Raw genomic sequence first — 22,659 nt, 5'->3', positions numbered from 1 at the left:
CAAGATATAAAAAGGGACCCTGGCGGGGGTGAGGTGCGCGCCGTTGGTGGAGCCAAGACTCCCCGGCCGCCCAGCGCTGTTTTGCTTGCTGTTGGCTTACTCAGTAAATTCCTTTCTCTGGTTAATACAATGCTCTCTGAAAAATTAATTAAGGGGGCAATTTATAACAGGCACCAAGCCTGGTTTCGGCAGGGCTGACCCAGCCTGCTGGAACTGAAGGGGCAGGACGTGGCTCCCAGCTCCACTTATTGTGGTGAAGGGCCTGGAACACAAGTCCTGTGAGGAGCGGCTGAGGGAGCTGGTGGTGTTTGGTCTGGAGGAGGCTTGGGGAGCCCTCATTGCTCTCTGCAACTGCCTGAAAAGGTGTGGGTAGCTGGGGGTCGGCCTCTTCTCACAGGTAACCAGTGATAGGACCAGAGGGAATGGCCTCAAGTTGTGGCAGTGGAGGTTCAGGTTGGAAATGAGGAGACATTTCTGCTCAGAAAGAGCAGTCAGGCACTGGGACGGGTTGCCCAGGGAGGTGGTGGAGTCACCGTCCCTGGGGGTGTTCAAGGGAAGGCTGGACGTGGTGCTGGGGGACGTGGCTTAGTGGGTGATGGTGGTGAGAGGGGCACGGTTGGAACAGACGACCTCGGAGCCCATTCCTCCCCTCCCCCATGTCGGGGCCCCTTGACCGCCTCCCGGCCAGCGGCCTCCACGGGCCGGGCCCCGCCTGCTGCCAGGGTCGCAAGTCGCGATGGGGCGGCGGGCAGGGCGGCCGGGTCACGTGACGGCGCCAAGATGGCGGCGCCGTGGCTGCGGTGTGGCGGCGGCTGCTGAGGGCGGAGGCGCGGCGCAGCTCCCCGGCGGCCCCGGCCCCGCCGCCATGCAGCCCCCGGGCCGCGAGCAGGATGCCCGCACCAAGAGCATGTTCGTGTCGCGGGCCCTCGAGAAGATCCTGGCCGAGAAGGAGGCCAAGCGGCCCCCGCACGGGCAGCTGCGGAGAGCCTGCCAGGTGGCGCTGGGTGAGTCCGCCCCCGCCGGGCCGGGAGCCGCCGCCGCTGCCCGGCCCGGTCCTTCCCGGCCCCGCTCGGGCTGTCACGGCGCGTCCCGGCGGGGAACAGCCCCACAGCCCAGGCGCCGCCTGCATTCGGGGTCTGTGAAGCGGGAGGGGCGCGGGGCTGCCCCGCCGGGACTCAGCTGGGGGGAATCAACCCCGAGCGTTTCGGCTGGGACACGGGGTGCTGGAGGGGCCCTTCTGTTGTCCCGGGCCTGGCAGTCCTCCGATACCTTCCGTCTGACTCGTGGACAGGCTGAAAACTTGGGGCGGCCACATACGGTGTGGTGTCTTGCACAACTGAGGCACTTTCTGCAAACTTCGTAGGCTGGTCTTCAAACCTGCACCTGCAAATCCATCCTTTCGTAGTACAGGACTAGGTGTTAAAGTTGTGAAAGCAGATGGCGTGACATGTAGGCAAAAAAACTAGGTAAAAGCAGTACAGCTCTTACAGGTAGACTTCTTTGTGGCCTTTTTATTTTATAGCACAGGTATCTCTTACAGTTTCACTTGGTTTGCACCAATATTCTTCCTTTAATTTGAGTGTATTTACTGTATGTAGAACATTGAAACAGGAGAGACCGGCTGAGTGAGTAAGGATGCTGAGCAGAGGCAAGTCTTGTCAAATGTATTATGAAAGCGAACTTGAAAAAAAGCCATTGTTTTTATCTTCCTGCCCACAGTCCTTACCTTGAAGAAATCTGAAGGCACTAACTATCTAGTAGTAACTACATAGAAGCGTATTTATTATTATTTAAAGTTGACATTGTGAGCAACAGAGATTACTTTTCCTAATTCCCTTTCCTGACTTCCCACCAACGTCCACCTAACCCATTTACAGGACTGGAAACCTGCTTGTCTGCTACATAAATACTTTTTGAGAAAGGGAACTTTCTTGAAAGATTAGTAGGAAGGCTTTTGTTTACTACCACATCAAAGACATGATACGAGGGGAGGAGTATTATGCAATAGCCACTTACTGGCATTTGTCTTTTGGATTAGGGCTGTTTTACCTCCCAGTTTTTTAACGTATAGCATGTTTGATTTCAGTTAATGCTTGTGATGATAGATAATAATGTTGTTAATCATGCTGAAAAAAACGTCTATGGTACTACTTGATTGGACTGAAGCAGAGGTCAGCATGAATAGATAACCTTCTGTTGCCCAACTCTTCTACACTAGTAGGGCCTTGATTACTGTACTAAAGGCTCTCTGTTATATTTGGTAAATGTTACATCATTTCAAGGTGACAACGTGAGTACAGTTCCTTACATTCATGTGTGCTTTTTATTTTTAAACTTTATTCTGTGTAGAATAAGCTCTTTTCTAATCAATTTTTTTAAAAGTTTTATTTTATGTAAGCTTAATTAAGCTTATACTTTGTTAAATAAAAGTCAGTTTAATTTCAAAAGTGCTAGCTTAATTATCAAGCCCTGTGCTGTAGTAAATATGCTAGGGAATGTGGGAAGAAACATTACTTGCAGTCCAAAGAATTCAGGCCAGACTTCTTAATCTACATAAATAGTTTTACAAGAAAGAAGCTACAGTGTTTTCAATAATAGTAAAGTTCAGCTATCCCTTAATAATTAAATCTAAGTACAATTAATTCAAGAGAAATGTAAAGTTAACTTTATGGACCTGGTAACTGTGAGACATTGTCTTTTAATTTTCCATGTCATATTTCAAATGATGCCCCTCTACCTATGACTATGTTCCATTTGCTATGCTGTCTTCTTTATACAACGATCTCTTGAATGGAGCTTTGAGCTATCATATCTTTTATAAAGCAGTCAGCACGGTACGGGTCACAAGTAAATTCTTGCTCTAAATAGAAAGGAATTGGTGTATTCAGGAACTATCTAACCTACCTAACCTTTTGCTATTTCTACAGCTTGTTCTGTGGTGGTACTGGAGTAGTGTTTCTGTTAATTACACATGCTTTAAATTTTTGTTTGGTGAGACAGGAATATATTTCTAACTACAGGAATCATGCTTCTGTTTTCTCTTTTATTAGTTTATAATGTGTTTCACTGTTGAGAACTTAAGTTACCACTGAAAACTGCTGTCATTCTTATCTAGGAAACACATGTGATACTTAATTCTAAACTGCTGTTGTCCTGTTCTTCCGTTCCCAATGGGTGTTTTACTGGAACAGTAGTCTGCAGTTTTGGACTGCAAAATATCTTCATGACTTTGTAGAAATTAGAAGTGTTGTAGGCTCCTTATCGCTCTCTATGGGTACCTCAAGGGAGGCTGTAGCGAGGTGGGGGTTGGCCTGTTCTCCCACATGCCTGGTGACAGGACGAGGGGGAATGGGCTTAAGTTGAGCCAGGGGAGTTTTAGGTTAGATGTTAGGAAGAACTTCTTCACTGAAAGGGTTGTGAGGCACTGGAACAGGCTGCTCAGGGAAGTGGTGGAGTCACCATCCCTGGAAGTCTTCAAAAGACGTTTAGATGTAGAGCTTAGGGATATGGTTTAGTGGGGACTGTTAGCGTTAGGTCAGAGGTTGGACTCGATGATCTTGAGGTCTCTTCCAACCTAGAAATTCTGTGATTCTGTGTGATTCTCAAATAGAGTATGAACATGGGAAGGGTGAAAGGAGCGCTTATTCACTTCTGAACTGTACAGGGCTTGTTAGCTTGCACTGTTGGCCCAAAGCAGTGATAGATGTGTCCTTGGAAATGGGTTTGGTAACAAAACCATTTCTCAGTTATTAAAAAAAAAAAAAAAAAAATTTGCTCTGTCCATCCCCCTCTTGAAATATACAGGGTAAATATTGAGTAAGCAGAGTTGAATGGATTCCTTCATTCAGCCTCTTGCTTCATCAGTAGGTGTAATAGTTGTATCCAGTGCTCATAGTGCCAGTAAACCCCAGGAGAGGCGAGGAGAAATAAAGTTTTTAAACAGAGAAGCTGTTCTGCTCTGGTTTAGAAAACTGCGATTTTTAAGAAAACTGGTCTTAAACAGACAGGCAGTGTATTGTATATAAATAGTTGCCTAATAAGCACTTCTGTGGAGCTCTGGGCATGCACGGTTCTTAGCAAGTCTACTGAAACAGTCTGTATCCTGATGAATTTCCAGTGGAGTACAGGCAGCGCGTATCACAGCAGTTCGTATGGGTGAAATGCTAATTGTGTGCCTGGGTCTCTCAAATAAAGACTCTCAGAACTATTAATCTTACCCTACGAGGACTGTTTTTAGTAACATACTATGCAGCCAGCCTGGTTCTGTGACATTTGATTGCCTAGGCACTTCCTTTGAGCTTTGTAAGCAACAGAATTTGTTTAGTTTGTTAATTAATTTTAATAATAATCTCTTCAGCCATACCTTTGCTTAGGAATCTGTATGTGTATTTGTGTCTTGATAGAAATGACAAATGGCTGAAGTGAGTTTGTTTCTTGGTTTAGTAAAGCCTCTTGGCTGGCATACTTGGGGAGTGCTGGTGCAAAGCGAGATCTTGCTTCACTGTGGCAGCCTCCTGTAAAGGGCTCTCTACAGAGGGATAGAATCAATAAATGTAGGATGTCTTTTTGCATGTTTGCTTTTTGCTTTAAATTTAAGGCATCCTGGAATTAGGCAATACAGTGGACTGTACAAAAAAAAAAAAAAAAAAGAAAAGCTGTTACTGCTGTTCCGTGTGTTTGTATTGGCATTGCTCTCCCGTGTTCTGACAAGCTCTGGAACGACATTGCTCGTGTCCTTGTGCTAACAAACTGCTGCTCTCTGCACAGAAACTGGTTTGCTTCCACTGCGATGAACCTGACCGTTCATTAGTGCGGGGTGCATCTAACTTCAAGCCAGCAATTGTCCTTCCTTTTAATACGTAGTTTTCATTATACACAAACTTAAACAGTTTAATACAGAACAGGGGTTACTTTTGGTATGTGCTTCATGCCAAATGCTTTCGTTATGGCAAGAAGCTCTGGAAGAAATGGCTGCTCCGGTTGTGCTGGCTGGTGGGAGCGCCGAAAGGCTTGCACTGAGTGTGGTGCATGGAGCTGAAGTCCCGTGTTGGGACTGCTCTGCTTGTAGGAGGAAGGGGCACAGCCACAGACCAGAAGCGTGGCAGTAGCAAAGGGCTGCTGCAGGCTGGCTCTGCCTGGCCTGAGCTTGGTGAGTGCTTCACGGTAACAGACTTCAGTTAGGCAACCGTTTGTTTCACTCCCTCTTGGTGGTCAGACGACCAAATGAGCTCTTCAAATGTGGAGATTTCCAAATGATTTTGATGCAATCAGTAGCAAGGGCATGGCTGTAACTTGTTTTTGTCTTTTCACTTATTCTTTTCTGCCAGAATTATTTATTAAAATGCTATTGTGATGCAGACACTTTCATGCTGCTTTGGAAAACCCTTTATATAACAAAATAGTGGGGAACTTCATCAGAACTTGGTTAGATTTTTGTTGTTGTTGTTTGTTTTATTTTGTTTAATTTATGGAAGGTTTTGGAAAGTAAAATCATCATTGCTTTAATATGGGGCACTATTCTTATACTTTTTTCTAGTACAAGATCTAATATACCTATCTCAGTGAAGGTATTATTGCAGTATTAAACCTAAGATGGGCCTGGATCATGTTTCCTTAAGGCTAAAACTTCCATTAAACTTGCGTTTAAAACATTTTTTGCTATGCTGATCTGCTAGTTAACAATATGAGGGGGAGGATGATTTGTTTGGGGAAAAAAAAGTCTTTCAGTTGTGTATAAAGAATTTTCTGGGGGTGCTGGTGAGGGGAAAACTCATCGCTTGGTTACTCTATAAACATAGAATTGAGCACTTAGATTTTTCTCAGCTATCGATGCTAATAATGAAACCTGTTTGCTTGTGCAGTATTAAATTTTACAAAACAACCTTTTATTTTCTTGGGTGGGCTCATTGCTCCATGTTTTTAGCATAGTTTGATTTTTTTTATATATATATAAACAACTTAATCTCTAGTTGAGGAATTTTTATTTTGGAGAAAATGCAGTCATCTCAACCCTACCCCAGGCTGCCCTCCCAACAAGCTCGCCTTGTGCCTCCTCCAGGCACAGTGAATGATCAGTTTCTGATAACTTTGCAGTTTAAACAAGTTTTGTAGATGTGGTAACTTGCAGGGATGTGAGGTTGGATGGGAGGGACGGGATTCCACATGGTATTACAAATGTGTGTAGCTGTGCACCCTTATGGCATGTGGTCTCTTTGCTGTGTGTCAGTGTTCAGTTTGTGTCTGGTGTAGTGCAGTCTGCATTGTGCATCATGGTGATGTATTAGAAATACAAACAAACAAACAAAAAGATGCTAGGATCTTAAGGATTTGCTGGTGTTTGTAATAGAAATGAAGGATGCATTTTTCCTGTATTTACTCTTATGAAAAGCTCCCCAAAACTGTAAGTTCAAAAAGAAGGAGGAGGGAAAACTTTTTTTAAAAAAAGCTGTTGGCAAGATGACAGCATCCATTTAATATTCCTTATCTCTGAGTAAGAGTTTGTTTATTCAGCTGATGTCATATTGTAAGGTTTGTCAGAAGCGAACTAACCAGCATTGTAGTTAACAGGAAGCTCTGATGCATTGAACTCATGGTTCCTGCAGCGGCTTAAAGACTTCCTCAAACCTGAGCTCTCTGTGATATAGGCTTACCCTAAAATAAAAAGTACGCTTGGGTTGTTAGTTTTTTTTTCTAAATATACCTTTCTACTGAGAATATTTAGGAAAAAAAAAAAAGCTTTTTCCTGTAGAAGTTGAGAGCTATGCCTTGCCATAAATTTTGTAATTGTCTATGGTCTCTGGCTTGGGATGCTGAAGAAGTTACAGGAAAGGAGCAGCTAATAATGGAGTGTAATGGTTTGAAACAGCTTTGCTTTATTATGCTTTCCGTATTTGTGGTGATGTTATCAATAACATCTTAGGTGTTAACTTCTGAATTTTTCTTTCTTTCAGATGAAATAAAAACAGAGCTGGAAAAGCAAAGGTAAATTATTAATTGCTGTAATTTGCAAGAAAGCAGCAGGTTGAATAATTTGGTAGTGGAAATGTAAGAGTACATACAAGTTATTGCAATGAACTTGTGAATATGCAGCTACTTACCTTTCTGCCATAAGCATGATTTGGCCCATGTTTCCCAATTACACAACATCTGTGGCTCTGGGTGCTCAAGCTGTAACTGCCTTCTGAATTTCACTATGAAATAATTGCAAAACTTCTAACAGGTGCTAATTTTTCACTTCCTTTTACTGTTCTTAATGCAGCCTGATAGAATACCTACTGTTCCTTACGGTTTTCTAGGTTTGGTGGTATATGATCCTAAATACATACATCAAGAACACCTTTTTCAATATTACTTATATTTAAATAATTTTTAAATTTAGATTTATGTAATTAAATTCCTTAAACTTTTTAAACAATATTTTAGAACGACACGTCTAAAAATCATAGTACAATACTAGGAACTGAGCCCCCAAAATGTTTCTTTTTTTTTCCTGTTTTTCCTACAGGCTCTGTTTAAGTCATTCAGAATAATTTGGGAAATTTTATCATTAAGTTATTCTCCAGTATTACAGGTAGTGGGACAGTACTGGAGTGTAGTGGGGGAAGAGGTAAGCTGAAGAATAAATAAAAGGTCACATGTAATATACGAAAAGATTAAGTTGTTTTAATGTGATTTTAAAGAAAAATGAACTTTCTAAAGAAAGTATGCATAAGAGAATACGTTAGGCTTTTATGCTTCTGTATACTATTCAGCTTTAATCAGAAGAGAGAGGATGGATAGCTTGCTGTGATATACGTATTCAGAAAAATTAACAGCTCTTCTCCTCTGACCTAGAGAAGGCACTGATGCTCCACCAAAAGCAAACTTCATTGAAGCAGATAAGTACTTCCTTCCGTTTGAGCTGGCCTGCCAGTCCAAGTCACCGCGCATTGTCAGTACTTCCCTGGACTGTTTACAGGTAAGCTTCAATTCGGACAGACTGAAATGGAGTAACGTGCAGTTACCTTGCATGCTGTTGGCTTTCTTCGAGTGCAGAAGTAATATCCTGAGAACATGCAGCTATGCAGATATCTGCTATGGGTGTTTTGATGCATAAATCATGCAAAATAGGTTGTCATCAGACTTGGCTCAAAGTGCATCTTGTGAAAGCAGGAAATGCACGTTTCTTGTTCTGTAGGGAAACAAACATTCACTGAAGCTCCTGGGTTATTCTGTAAAGATACTTAATCTGCATTGGTTTGAAAGGTCTATTTACCATGGTGTCCCTTGTAATGCTGATGTGATGGGAGGTCAGACTTTGGGATTGTTCTACTTCATTCCTCCTTAGATACATAAAGAAAAAACAATTTTGACTTGACTCTAGCTAACTTCTTGGGCAGAACTTTTCTATTGTGAGTAGGTACAAAGACTGACAATAAAAGGTTTTGTCTGGTAGTGGTAGACAGAAATGTTATGAATGGCAGAATGTATTGCTTATTAAATCCTGTTTTGTCCACAAGTACTTAGGACCCAGACTACTGAAGGTGATAATTTTTATGTTAAAGTTGGTTAAGTGAGGTTTGCTGCTTACCCCCCCCGTCGCCCTTCTTATGCTGTTCTTAACTGTATTTTACTAAACAGTATGTGATTGTCCGAATCGTAGAACTAACTTGTGTTCTTTTTACGTAGAAACTTATTGCATATGGACATATCACTGGCAATGCCCCTGATAGCGGAGCTCCTGGAAAACGACTGATTGACCGAATAGTTGATACAATTTGCAATTGCTTTCAGGGTCCTCAAACAGATGAAGGAGTACAACTGCAGATAATTAAGGTATTTTATTTGGCACATTTTGGCATGATTGTAATTTGCTATTTTTGTCTCTGATTTTGTAACTAAAAAAATTAAATGTGAAATGCTGCTTAGGACCCAGTTTCTCCACTTCTTAAAACATTAGCTATGTTGCTGAATTTAGGGAGGCTATCAGAGAGTTTGAATTGATATGTGAAATAAATTTTCTTTTGGTGAAGCGGAATATAATGGAATAGTATATAAACTTTGGTTCTACTTTCTGGAATGACCAATGGCCTCGAAACTTTATGTTGTAGAAATAGGACAACTTGGAGTTCATCTTCTAGGTTAGTAATGCTCACGTTCATCAGGTTACTGAATTACTATCACCCTTATACTATCACTCTGTGGAACTTTCACTTGAAGGCACATTAATGTAATGCAGTATCATGGACTGTTGCTCTAGTCTGTCTGCTGTCTTGTCAATTTTTTCAGACTGCTGCAGTTCATCTTCTCAAGTCATAGGAGTACCAGTTGTGTGTGATCTGATTCATGTATTTACGTGGGCTAATGTTAGCTAAGATTAGAAATTGGTGAACTTTATAATAATCTAATTTGATAACAATTTAGGCCAGCTGACTGTTTTACAGCAATAAAGCTATAAAACATAATGGTAACTGTTTAGTTCAGAGCAGGAAAACTGTCAGTGGAAAATTAATTCTGATAAAAAACACTTTAACAGGTCAGGAGAGAACAAAGATATATGTAAGTTATATTAAATTTTCTTTTGCTTGAAATGTAGTTTCAGAAAACTAGTATTTCTTTATAAAGAAGTCTTATAAAAAGATGTGTTTCATAACAAAACCACAGATTTTTATGGAAGACCTGTATAAAGTATATTTCCTCAGTTCTATTGTTTTATGGAATTTTTCAGGCTCTCCTCACTGCAGTAACATCTCCATATATAGAAATTCATGAAGGAACAGTTCTTCAAACAGTTAGAACCTGTTACAACATCTATCTGGCCAGTAAAAATCTTATTAATCAGACGACCGCCAAAGCTACACTTACACAGATGCTAAATGTCATTTTTACACGGATGGAAAATCAATCTGTATGTACCTATTACTTTTGCTTCTATCAAACATCTAGGCTTGACAAATGAACAGAATACTTTTTTTTTTTTTTTTTTTGTATAGGTCTGTCATTGTAGTTAGATATCTGTTGATTTGAAATTTAAAACAGCTGTCAAATTCTGCAATGAAGCATATTGAAGTTAAGGAATTTGACCAATTGGTTAAAAATAACACATGAAACTTATTGCTGATAACAAGGTTTCACATTGTAGCTTTTGCTGAACAGCTTTGTACAAACAAATGATAAATTGCTTTTAAAATGAACTTGATACTGGAGTGGCTAAGCTAAAGCAAGTGTTTCTGACTGGAGTGGCCAAGTGATGGTATCTTCATTGTTGGGTTTTTCCTCATTAGCACATGAATTCTCATGGGAACATTGGTTACCGTAGGCATTTATTTTTCCTTATCATGTTTTCTGCCTTACATTAACTTTATCATAATGCTTTCTCAAGGTACAAGAATCCAGAGAAGCAGAAAAAACAAATCAGCAAAAATCCGTGTCTCCTGCAACTCATGTGGTCACCAGGTCTCCAAAGATTGGTCAGTTAAAGCACAACCATCAGGAAGACAAATGTGTTGTGCCTTTAAGTGTGGAATTAACTAATGGTGAGCCTGACAGAACAGAATATGGAAACCTGAAGTCAGGGCAGGATCTGATTCCTTCAGCATCAGGTGAACAAGTACTGTTTTTGGTTACGTTTCTATTGGAAATTGTTCTCTTACATCATTTTGGGGAGAAATGATTGGGGTTATTGGTTGAAATCATATTTACATCTTCTTGGTAGCTATTGAGAGTATACAGGCTGTTATTACATATTGTCTACAACATTATAATCATTGAAGAAAAATTCTTCATCTGCCCTAGAATTCTAGTAAAACTATATAGTTATGTATATAGAATTATACTGGAATTTGACTTGATTAGTTAGATAGGGAAGGAAAGGAGAGAGGATAATTGTGGTACACCTGAGGTGACAGAATTACTTTGAGATAATCGAAATGTCATGGTAAAAAAAAAATGCATTTTATGAAGACGTTATCATATCCATATACTGTATCCAATTTGGGAAAGTATATGAAAGAATAAAAAATTCCTGACAGTTGATAAATACAATGACAAAACTACTGCATTAAAAATATCAGTGCTTTGATTTAATTTAAGGAAATAAAATTAGTATTTTCATATGGCATTTTATAAATGGTTTTAAATGAGAGGTAGTGAAGAAAATCTACAACTGTTAACACTTCTGTCTCTGTCCCCTTTATTCTTTGTCTTCTTCCTAAACAAAAGTACAAAACTCATAAAACTATCTCTGTTTCATCAGATGAAACAACTGATGGAGGAAAGGAAATGGTTAAAGGCATCTTGGAAGATGTAGTTGAGTCAGCTGTGAAAGGTAGTGAAATCTTCTGAAGTAAAATAAATGCGTGCATATTGCAAAATTTTATTCCTCTCATTATAAAAGCATACTTTTTTTTTTTTAATATTACTGCTAAGCATCTTGTAAAGAACACCTACTAAAGCAGTAAGGGCAGTCTTTCATTGTCTTAAAGGATTCCTCTTTTGCTCATAACTGAAAAATTCTTCTAGTTTATTAGTGCTGCTTCCGTCTCAGTCAGTTGTAGAGCTTCACAAATGTCATGGGACAATGTCAGTGAGTGATTTCAATTGTATTTTTCTTTTTCTCCTTTAGTGGCTGAAGAGAAACAGGTAACAGAACTGGTTAAGGCTCTACCTGCAGTAGAAACTGCAGATACTGCTCTTTCTGTCTCCAGTAATGAAAATGTACAAACGAATGGAATTCCAGATGATGGACAGTCTGTTTCCTCTACTGATAACCTGGTAAATAACTTCACTGGATGCCAGTGTATGGATAGAAAACAGAAACATTCTTTTCACGCAAACTAATAATGTGGGATTTTGGGGAGGGAAGGAACAGAAGCTTTCATGTGTGTGTCCTTAGGTTTAAAAGGGAAGCGGCAACTCCAGCTTAGGTAGATGTTGAAAATAACTGTTCTAAAATTTATTGTTAATTCTATTTTAATATTGACGGGAAGAGGGAAAGGCAGTCAACATGTGTTCAAAAAAAAAAAAAAACCCAGGTCACGTGTATTCCCATTTTAGGGTTTCATTTATGCCTTCTCAGAAGAGCTGTAGCATCTTCCCAATTGTTTTGTTCCTTTGTTTCACTGAGGATCTAATGTTTTATTTCTTGCTCTTTAGGAAACAGATGTATCTGGACATCAAACTGCTGCAAAATTTTCCCATGTTCTACAGAAGGATGCCTTCCTTGTGTTCAGGTCACTGTGTAAGCTCTCCATGAAACCACTTGGTGATGGACCTCCAGATCCCAAGTAATGAGATTGTATTCGTTGCATTCTCCTCTCTAGATACTTTTTTGGAGACAGGGAGTGCAGTTAAGTAGTTGCTGTATACTAAAGCAGGCATTCCGAATTCACCTGTCAGGCCCATTTTTCAGTTAGCTTGATGAATCTAAGATTGAAACTTGCTTCATAGTATTAGAAATGTAATACTTGAGGGATTCTTTTCTGTGTGTGATCGGTTTGTTAACCGTATCGGTTGAAGTGGTCTTGTGAAGTGGCCTTGTGGTATTTGTGAGGAGTTTCATTTTTTTCGAGGGCAGCAGTGTTAGGAGGGGAATCCTTTTGAATAGGATTGAATTGCAAGTATCTGTTATCCTAGTCCAAGTTGTTAATATTCCTGGAAAATTCCTAAATGAAGATTGTAGCTGTTGTCCAACATCGCTTGCAGGCTTATGTTTTTTTTTTTTCCCATTTGACATGTCTTAAAATAGAAAATAGCAGTTGTTTTTTTCATGAAGTGGAAGTAGTACATAAGTATTTATTCAGAGATACAATAACTAATGTTGATTTTTTTTCTAGATCCCATGAATTGCGTTCTAAGATAGTGTCTCTTCAGCTTCTTCTCTCAGTACTGCAGAATGCTGGTCCAGTTTTCAGGACACATGAAATGTTCATCAATGCAATAAAGCAATACCTTTGTGTAGCATTATCTAAGAATGGAGTCTCATCTGTTCCTGATGTATTTGAGCTCTCTCTTGCCATCTTTCTCACGCTTCTCTCAAATTTTAAGACCCATTTAAAAATGCAGATCGAGGTGAGAAACTTCTATCATTTTAATGATGCTGTAGTTCTCAAATAAGGATACTGCCATGATAAAAGTCCAATGGGAACTTAGAAGTTGATGTCTTAGCTTGGTTGGCTTAGTAAACTGGTAAATTACTACTACATTTGAATTCTAGTATGCAAGAGAAATTACTGAGTAGAAATGAATTTGCACTCTTGATTTATTTCCAGCAAGTTTCAGATCAAGTCCTTTACTGCATTTATTTTGCAGGTGTTCTTCAAAGAGATCTTCTTGAATATTCTAGAGACTTCCTCAAGCTCCTTTGAACACAAATGGATGGTGATTCAGACTTTAACTAGAATTTGTGCAGGTATTTCTATTGTGAAAAGCAGATGCTTCCTCTGGCAGCAGAGTAAAATGATTTTGAAGACAAATGCTACATATAATATTTAAGAAATTCTGTGAAAAAATTTATTTGATCCCATAGTGCTTGGGTTAAAATGCCTGTGTTAACCCTCACTGCCTGCTCAAACTGTCTGTTTCCTTTTAAAAATGCTGTTACGCTGAACTCTAATGCTTGCACTTTCATTTATTTTCTAGATGCCCAGTGTGTAGTGGATATTTATGTTAACTATGACTGTGATTTAAACGCTGCTAATATATTTGAACGCCTTGTAAATGATTTGTCCAAAATAGCACAGGGACGAAGTGGGCATGAATTGGGAATGACTCCTTTGCAGGTAAAAATAACACTTTTGAAGATCAGGTACAGATTTTATTTTCCATAAATGATGATATCTCTACATTATTGATACTTCCAGTGGTTTGCATGGTTCATAATATACTGATGTTACTTATTAGTTAGCTGTGTTAGATAAGTTAAATTGGATGATGAAGCAATATGATTGATTTACTTGGATTTACTGTGTGTGTTTTCATTGTGATACTGAGCTTGTTCTGGGCTCTTTTGTTGGCTTGCCAAGGGAGAGAGAATCAAATGAGCCACCTTCTGCTTTACCCAATGACTTTCCTCCTGAGATTTATGCCCCAGAAGTACCTTCATCTGGAGTGCACCTCATTCCTTTGATTAGAATTGCATCAGTACTTGCTGGTTTATTTTTTTCTGCGTTCCTTTAACCAGAAAGTAAAAGCAATACCAAGAGACTTTTGCTTCAGTGTTTGAATAAGACTGTTTACTGAACAGCTAAGGTAGTGAGACACTTGTCTTGTTTGTGGAGAGATCTGATGCTATATACTTGCTGTATGTTCTTAATGTTCATAATGCATCCTAAAACTATAATATATATGTGTATTGCTTTTTGGTTTTTGTTGTTGTTGAATATTTTTAGGAACTAAGCCTGAGGAAAAAAGGACTTGAATGTTTGGTTTCTATTTTAAAGTGTATGGTAGAATGGAGCAAAGACCTTTATGTGAACCCCAATCATCAGGCTAGCTTGGGTAAGATGGTTTGTTTAAGTAAGTTTGTCCCTGTGTTTCCTTATGGTTTGGAAGTTTTATTCAGCAATGTAGATGCTACGTTTTTGCATGATAAATTGTTTATACAAGTAAGATATTTTTACAGATGGTTATTAGTGATGTTGCAGTAACTGATTCTTTGAACATCTGGTTCAAATAACCAGATTCTGTTTTAAGGCTATTAGCCAGGCCATTGTCAACACTAGAAAAGCTGATTTATGTAGAGCAAGAAATGGGACAAATCTTGCAGTTGTGAGGTTGAAGTGCAAGTTTTCTCCATAGGCTCTGATGCTCTTTTTCCTTCTGCTGAACTGTTTCAGAATTGCAGCCATGTAGCTTATTCACGTAGTGCAGACTGTCAAAAAGTAAGCCTACTCAAATAAGAATTTTGGCTCATAAACATCTAGTAGAAGTTTTTCTGACTAAATGTTTTTTTTTTGCTGAACAGGATGACTTAAGTCTCTCCCTGTTCATAAATAGGTTTGTACAAACCATCTGAACAGGAAATGGCTGAAGGAAAATGCCTTGAGAGTGGAGGGAGACGGAGTAGTGTCAGTTCCTTGGACTCCACTGTGTCATCAGGAGTTGGAAGTGTTGGTACCCAGACCTCTGTACCAGATGACCCTGAGCAATTTGAAGTTATCAAACAACAAAAGGAAATAATTGAACATGGGATAGAGCTGTAAGTTCAATATGACAAGAAAATAAAAACTTGCTAATAAAGAAATGATAGATACAACCATATTGTTTCTTATGGTCTTAGACAGTCACACGTGCAAGGACGCTAACAAGCTGAATTTAATCTGGGAGACGCTTGCCTGCTGTTGTTAAGAGCTAACATTGGAGGCTGTCATAGTCAAAAAGGAATTCAGTGAAATCTTGGATGGAGTGGTGTGTGGTGTCATAGCTTTCCTTTGTGCTGGTTCAGCCATGCAAGAGAGGAAAGTGTGTATATATACTGATCTGAGCAGACAGGCTTAATGTTGTCTTCTAGCTCTTAAACCATTTGTTGTCTATTATTGAAATAGTTGTAATTAAATGATTTTCCAGCAATGGTTTATTTCTGTTTCATTTATTTGGAGATCTTTGCCTGTAAATGCTACAAACAGCAACATTTTTAATGTTTCATGAAAATTCCCCAATTTCAGGTGTTTCAAATGGGTCAGTTTTTATTGGTAGCAATAATTTATAACCTCACTAGCAACTGAATATACCTTATGAGATATATCCTGTTGCGTGATACAGTTCATGTATTTATTGCATGTTCTTTGTCCTTTTTCTAATTTTGAAAGAGACAAAACTGCAAGTTGGCATTTGGTTTAGAAGAGCTCTTTAAAACTAAAACTTTATTGGTGGGAATGTTTTCAATTGTATGTATCACCTTTCTCCCTGTTTTTGTGAATAGGTTTAACAAAAAAACAAAGCGAGGAATACAATATCTACAGGAGCAGGGAATGCTTGGTACTACAGCAGAGGACATTGCACAATTTCTGCACCAAGAAGAACGTCTCTGTTCTGTAAGACTATGGGCAACATAAGATAGTTCATAATGTTTTAACAGGAATACTTTTGCCCCTGTCATCGTCTGATATTTGTGTATGCACTCAGAGTTCATATTTAATTAAAAGATAACTAGAAACTAAAGGCTCTAATGAATGTACTTAATCCCAATACTGCTTTCTCCTTACTTGCTGTCCCTGGCTTTTTAGTAAAGTAATTGTGTTTACAATAAAGTGCTGAAGGGATCCCCGTGAACAGGAACATGTGGCTTTATATATCTACATCAGCAGTATCTTCCAACCTAGATGATTCTGTTGTTCTGTGATCTGGCCAGCAAAGAAATATCACGTGGCGCAGTGGCAAAGCATAGTCCACTGCATGTGAAATTGGGTGCAATTCACCCTTCCTTGGCCCTCCACTAACGCAGAATTCACCATGGGGAATGAGGGAAGCAAGAATATGCAAGCTAAATCCATTTTCTACTGAGACTGGTTTCTTGTCATCCTTGTAACAGTTACTCTGCCTGCTCAGTGAAGTCTTACAAAATTCACTAGTGTGCAACTCTTGTACTTAGACTTTATTGCGAAGCTGGCAGTTGGATTACACAGTAATAACTGTCTCTTGTGTTTTTTAGACTCAAGTAGGAGAATTTCTTGGGGAAAGTAACAAGTTTAACAAGGAAGTGATGTATGCCTATGTAGACCAGCTTGATTTCTGTGGGAAAGACTTTGTCTCTGCTCTACGTATATTTCTGGAAGGCTTCCGGCTGCCAGGTGAAGCCCAGAAGATTGATAGATTAATGGAGAAGTTTGCTGCTAGATATATTGAATGCAACCAACGGTAAATCAAAACGTTTGTATTGGATAAGTACCTGAAAAATGTCTGTTTTGTTCATGGCCTTTAGCCATAAGGTATAACACTTACTCTTACCGGGTCAGGTATTTCTACAGGTCTGCATGGGAGAGCAGTTCTTGTTACTTATATTGGTGCAGAATATCTTCACCAGCTAGGTAAAACATTTAGAAAGTGTATGGATGGCGGCATTTCATTAGGTTCCAAGTACTTGCTAGAAGGAATTACTGGAAGAGGGAAGCCCTAAGTATGTTAAATTATCTGTGTGTTACCTGTTCTGGTTTTTGACAAATGTGGGTTAGTCAAGAGTAAATAACAGCAATGAGCAATAGTAACTACTACATGGCTTAAATAACTGCTAAGATATTATATGTTTTTGCTTGCAATTGACATCAAGGATGCAGTGTTTTCTTTTCTAATGCAATAAACAAATTAGCTGTGATGTTTCGCTAGGTGTACAGGCTTAATTGGTTCCCATTCTGTAGTCCTGTTGATGTATCACTGGGTCAGTTTTGTATAATTCGTGATAAAAGCCTGGGAGTGAAAAATAGGCTGTTCCTTAGCTTTTGTGTGGTCACCCAAAGAAGGATAAAATATAAAATTTTGGGAGTGCCTTTGAAACTCCCCTCGTCATCATTTGTATCCAGCTTTGCAAAGGTGTTGCTTTTAGGTTTTAAGATACAAATAAAAACCAAAATTATTTGGGGCTTTATGCATTTCTGAAGACTAACTTAAGTCTGTGATCTATTTAAATATCTATTGCTTCTGGGTATTTTTCCTGCATGTTGAAATAGAGATAATGGATAGAGGAATTAAGCCTCTTAATAACCTGTTTTGTTTTTCCCCCTTTCATAGGCAAACACTTTTTGCTAGTGCTGACACTGCCTATGTTTTGGCATACTCTATTATAATGCTGACTACAGACTTGCACAGTCCACAGGTAGAAAATAAAAAGAAACAAAACCAGATTTGTAAAAGTTCAGATTTCCTTGGAACTTGGTATGCAAAATCTGATACCTTGATTCTTTTTTTTACAGGTAAAGAATAAAATGACAAAGGAACAATACATTAAAATGAATCGAGGAATCAATGACAGTAAAGACCTTCCAGTAGAGTATTTATCCACGATCTATGAAGAAATAGAAGGAAAGAAAATTGCTATGAAAGAGACAAAAGAATACGCAATTACAACCAAGAGTAGTAAACCAAGTAAGAAGGAACTAGAAACTGGAATGACCACAGTATTCTGAACTATTGCATTAACTTTCAGGATGGTGTAGTGGAGTTCAGAGCCCTTTTGAAAAAACTTTGTGCAATAAATAAATTAAATTTAGAATGCTAATATCTATATCTGGAATGAAACTGTCTCAGTTATTGATTAATGCAGCTACTTCTATGATGGAAACAGATGTGTGAGTGCATCCAGCACCATTGCAGAGGCACTAGAAACTAATGTCTTTTTCATGGAAGTGTGAGGGAAGTGGTAAAATAACTGAAGGTGGTAGCGCTTGATTTGCTAATTAGCAAAATGTTAGACAGCAGGTAAGCTTTTGTTTCCTTATCAGTAGCATGGCATACATGTAGTTCAAAGGCTGATAAATGTCACAGTCTCGTTATGTCACATTATGATAATGTTTGAAAGAGACTTATGCATGTAGTATATTTGTAGAAACCATTATCTCTGGTTGTACTCTGTGCTTCCTCAGGATAGTGACTATTCATTTAATTCTATTTAGCAAATTCTGAATCTTCAGCATAGTGCTTTTCTGGTGTTTTTGTGCCACTTGCAAGTTTCCTAGATCAGAACAGGAACAATTTATCTTCGTGAAAAGTGAAGTTGCAACCTTGCAACCTTTAGTGTAAGGGTAAAGAAAAACAGTTAGTAATTTGTTCTTCAAATTGGTGATAGCCAGTTTTGTTCTGAGCATGTCAGCCTAAGCAATGAAGGATTTTCCATCCATTTTTATAAGTGGAGTGGCTTGACTTAATAGAGTATGCCTCTCTGATTTCTAGTGATTAGGTCACAACACATGGCATATAATAAAGTGCTGAATTAGTTGCATTGTGTAGAATAAAGTCTTAAGTTGGTATGTGGGTTTTAGTGCTAGAACTCCTTGCTTGTGACCTGTGACAGCTTCCTGAATTCTAACACTTGTGGAGGATGCATTTGGATTCTGTTTGGAACACCTTAATTTAATTTTTGTGATACTCAGTAAGAAGATGTGGATTGTGCTGTTACGAAAACAAACCAAATCATCTGTGTGGTGTTTCCCTTAGGTGTAGCTAATGAGAAGCAGCGGAGGCTGTTGTACAACTTGGAGATGGAACAAATGGCTAAAACTGCTAAAGCTCTCATGGAGGCAGTAAGCCATGCAAAGGCTCCTTTTACTAGTGCCACTCATCTGGACCATGTCAGGCCCATGTTCAAAGTAAGTGTGTGAAATTTACCGTGTATTTTCATTGCTAAGAGTTTCAAGCAAGGAAAAAAAAGTGGAGAAATGACTGTGAGAGAATTAACAGGTGGATTTTATTTTGGATATACATGGTTCAAGCTGTGCAGTGTTTTGGGCTAAAACCTTAGCAAACTCCTGAACTTTGTTTCTTCCTTTCTTTAGCTTGTATGGACACCGTTGTTGGCAGCTTACAGTGTTGGTTTGCAGAACTGTGATGACACAGAAGTTGCATCTCTTTGTTTGGAAGGAATACGATGTGCAATTCGAATAGCCTGTATCTTTGGAATGCAGGTTTGTGTGAGACTGAGCATGGGTGTTGCTAATGTAGGCAGTGTAGATTCTGGGAAGAAGGTGGAGGAACGAGGAATTGCAAATAATTTGCACAGAGAAAATAAGGCTTACATACATTGTTGAAGTGGTCAAATAAAACAGTATCATCTCTTTTCAGTTGAAGATCTTTAAATGTTAAAGCTTTTCTCAAATTCTGCTTTCCTTTTGTTTCCAAGTCCTGTAAAAGTATTTGCCAGCTTGCCTATTTTCATTCTGCTGAGAAGTGTTTTAATATAGTCATTGACTATGTAGAAAAAAATTGCTTGGGCATGCTGGAGAAGTATCCTTCTGTAGCTCTTCAGAGACTTGATTACAATGACCTGTTTCTCTGTCTCATAGCTTGAACGAGATGCTTATGTACAGGCCCTCGCTCGGTTTTCCTTGTTGACTGCCAGTTCCAGTATTACAGAAATGAAACAGAAGAACATAGATACCATTAAGACACTTATTACAGTTGCTCACACAGATGGCAACTATCTCGGGAACTCTTGGCATGAGGTAAAAACTTGAATAGCTTAAGTATGCAACTGCACTGTCCTTTTGTCCAAAAGAACTTGGAGGATTTTGCTCTTCTGATGTGCTCAATACTTTCAGTCTGTAGTAAGTGCATCTACCTCCCAGGATGTGTCAGAACTCTGCTTGAAATATCAGTACAAGTGCATTATTTTGTTTACTAAAAAAAAAAGAGAGAGTGGAGGACACTATTTTTTTTGGCAGGCTCTCTACACACTGTGTGAACAGTATTGTAATGTTTGAAGGTGCATTTGATATGGAATTAAAACCATACTGAAACTGCATTTGACTTCAGGGAATCCTGCACAGAAACTATTGCCTTCTTCTTCGTACAAACAAAAACGCTCCAGCTCACAGCTCAAGACTTCTCTGTGCAGTGGTTGGGAACTTCTACACCACAATTGAGTGAAGAATTGCGACCAGAATAATTTATTGAGGGACAGGCAAGGATAATCTATCAGGATCATATATATTTTCATAAAGCATGTTTCCCAGAAACTCTTCAATCAGATGTAAATCTTCTGTGATGCTGCTAAAAGGGTCATTCCTGCTGTGTTATTTTCTCTGGCACTAGTCTTTGGCCGCATGGTGATAGGAGCCAAAAGGGACTCTAGCTGACAAGTCACTTGGACCCGGTTTAAAGTACACCCCTACAAATGCTTGTGCCAGTTAAAGGGATGTTTCAGTGCAGGTGTAAGGAAAGAAGAAAAGGCCCCTTCTGTGCCTATAGCAAGGCACAGCTGTGGCATTTTCACTATGTGCACTGAACATCATGGCGTAGCGGGAGCTGCAATGATGCAATCTTTTCATTTCTGGAATGGTGAAGTTGTTCATAGGTTTGAAAGTTGATGCTGCAGAAGTAATAAAATGGTCTCTTCTGATAGAGATCCAAGTTAGATTTCTTGTTACTGTTTATTTGTTCTTCTAATATGGGAATGATTCATGGCAGCTGGTGGTAGTGAATGAATCATTCTATGCAACTTTATTTCCAGTTGTATTAGTAATGTTTCACTTACATCAGAACTATTATAGTTGCCCAAGTTGTTTTAAAGGTTAGACGATCTGGAGAGTGTTAGGAATAAATGTATGATATTCAGAAACAGTGTTTAAATGTCTTTGTTTTCAGATCTTGAAATGTATTAGCCAGCTGGAACTAGCGCAACTTATAGGAACTGGAGTGAAAACTCGGTATTTATCTGGCGCTGGGCGTGAAAGGGAAGGAAGCATTAAAGGCTATGCATCTGGAGGGGAAGAGTTTATGGGCCTGGGATTAGGTAAGATGATTAATCTTAGACTTCATGAAGATGCATAAATAAGTGAAGTATTATGGCTGAGAAAGTTGAATGTTATAAGATACCAAAATGTTTTTACTTGCTTCTAGTGGAAACTATATTAGGATTAATGGAACTTCAACAAACAAAAAACAATTTATACTTAAAGATGTTTTAATGATTACCAAATACATTCCTATTTTAATGACTTCGGTTGTGTTAAGCTATTAAACAAAACTCAAGATTTAGTTGTTAGAATGTGATGTTGTCAAAGCTGTTTTGCCATACAAATGAAGTAATTGTTTTCGTGCCAGTGTTACCTGTTCTTCCTTTTTATGCTCTGTTTAAAAATAAAAACAAATTGTTTATCTTTAGGAACATTACAGTGACTGATAATTGTTTTCTCCAAAGAAATTCCTTATCTCTGTGTTTTGGGCTTGCTGTTTTCTCAGTTCCAATCTTATTAACAGCATTGCATCTTAATTAACATGATGGCCAAGACACAATGCCCTCATAAAAAAAAGTGCCTCTTAGTGCTTTTTAATTTTGTCATAATCTGACACAGATCAGGCAAAGGCACCATGTTCTCCATATAAATTTGCAAGGTAATTGGATGCAGTAGTTGCTTATCTTTGTTTACTTGTATAAAGTTAAGGTTACTATAAGGTCATGATTTCATAATGCTAAGTACTGATTTCTTTTGGCTGTTATTGCAGGTAACCTTGTTGGAAGTGGAGCTGATAAACGGCATATGGCAAGCATTCAAGAGTCAGTGGGAGAGACCAGTTCACAGAGTGTAGTGGTAGCAGTAGACAGGTACTTAAAATCTGATCTTGTTCTAGGGAAAACATGGCTTGAAGTTACTGACCATCCTCACATTATTTGCAGACTGTCAGGGACTTCTGTTCTTGAAGCCTATTTCTAGAGTGAGAAAGAGGCTGATACTGTCTGTGTAATTTGTGTTGCATGCATCCTGTGTATGTGGATTTCTTCTGCCAGATTTAGCCCGAAGTGGACTGGTATCTGAAATGAAGATATGTTCGTATTCTATAAAATCATGCTGTTTTCTTTGGTCTTGCGAACCTCAGTGTTTCAGCATTTCTTTAGTTGCTCTTCTGCAGCTTTTCATTTATTAATAAATGTATTCTTGTCCAAATCATTATCTTGTTCATCCGTCTCTAAAATGTTGGATAAAGAGATGCTTCTATCATAAACTGTATGTTGGAAGCGGAATCAATTACATATTC

The 22,659-nt window shown here is 38.8% G+C and overlaps 1 protein-coding gene across 1 annotated transcript in view; it reads left to right on the top strand.

Moving 5' to 3' along the window:
* Positions 1 to 849: 849 nt before the first annotated feature.
* The window catches only part of ARFGEF2 (ADP ribosylation factor guanine nucleotide exchange factor 2), a 32,970-nt gene continuing 11,160 nt past the window's right edge, over positions 850 to 22,659 (top strand). Inside the window, exons 1-23 of the mRNA XM_032198120.1 lie at positions 850 to 1,004; positions 6,951 to 6,981; positions 7,834 to 7,957; positions 8,668 to 8,814; positions 9,707 to 9,886; positions 10,361 to 10,580; positions 11,234 to 11,305; positions 11,603 to 11,751; positions 12,133 to 12,263; positions 12,813 to 13,047; positions 13,288 to 13,387; positions 13,618 to 13,757; positions 14,367 to 14,475; positions 14,974 to 15,175; positions 15,899 to 16,010; positions 16,628 to 16,833; positions 17,701 to 17,785; positions 17,883 to 18,054; positions 19,123 to 19,274; positions 19,461 to 19,589; positions 19,968 to 20,126; positions 21,268 to 21,415; positions 22,129 to 22,228. Of these exons, the coding sequence (XP_032054011.1) occupies positions 866 to 1,004; positions 6,951 to 6,981; positions 7,834 to 7,957; positions 8,668 to 8,814; positions 9,707 to 9,886; positions 10,361 to 10,580; positions 11,234 to 11,305; positions 11,603 to 11,751; positions 12,133 to 12,263; positions 12,813 to 13,047; positions 13,288 to 13,387; positions 13,618 to 13,757; positions 14,367 to 14,475; positions 14,974 to 15,175; positions 15,899 to 16,010; positions 16,628 to 16,833; positions 17,701 to 17,785; positions 17,883 to 18,054; positions 19,123 to 19,274; positions 19,461 to 19,589; positions 19,968 to 20,126; positions 21,268 to 21,415; positions 22,129 to 22,228 (3,242 nt within the window). The 5' untranslated portion in view covers positions 850 to 865. The remainder of the gene's footprint in view (positions 1,005 to 6,950; positions 6,982 to 7,833; positions 7,958 to 8,667; positions 8,815 to 9,706; positions 9,887 to 10,360; positions 10,581 to 11,233; positions 11,306 to 11,602; positions 11,752 to 12,132; positions 12,264 to 12,812; positions 13,048 to 13,287; positions 13,388 to 13,617; positions 13,758 to 14,366; positions 14,476 to 14,973; positions 15,176 to 15,898; positions 16,011 to 16,627; positions 16,834 to 17,700; positions 17,786 to 17,882; positions 18,055 to 19,122; positions 19,275 to 19,460; positions 19,590 to 19,967; positions 20,127 to 21,267; positions 21,416 to 22,128; positions 22,229 to 22,659) is intronic.

This window comes from Aythya fuligula, chromosome 16, assembly GCF_009819795.1.
Source record: "Aythya fuligula isolate bAytFul2 chromosome 16, bAytFul2.pri, whole genome shotgun sequence".
In the NCBI taxonomy this organism is placed as follows: domain Eukaryota; kingdom Metazoa; phylum Chordata; class Aves; order Anseriformes; family Anatidae; genus Aythya; species Aythya fuligula.
The sequence above is the reverse complement of the archived record's forward strand: the minus strand, read 5'-3'. Positions and strand labels throughout refer to the sequence as shown.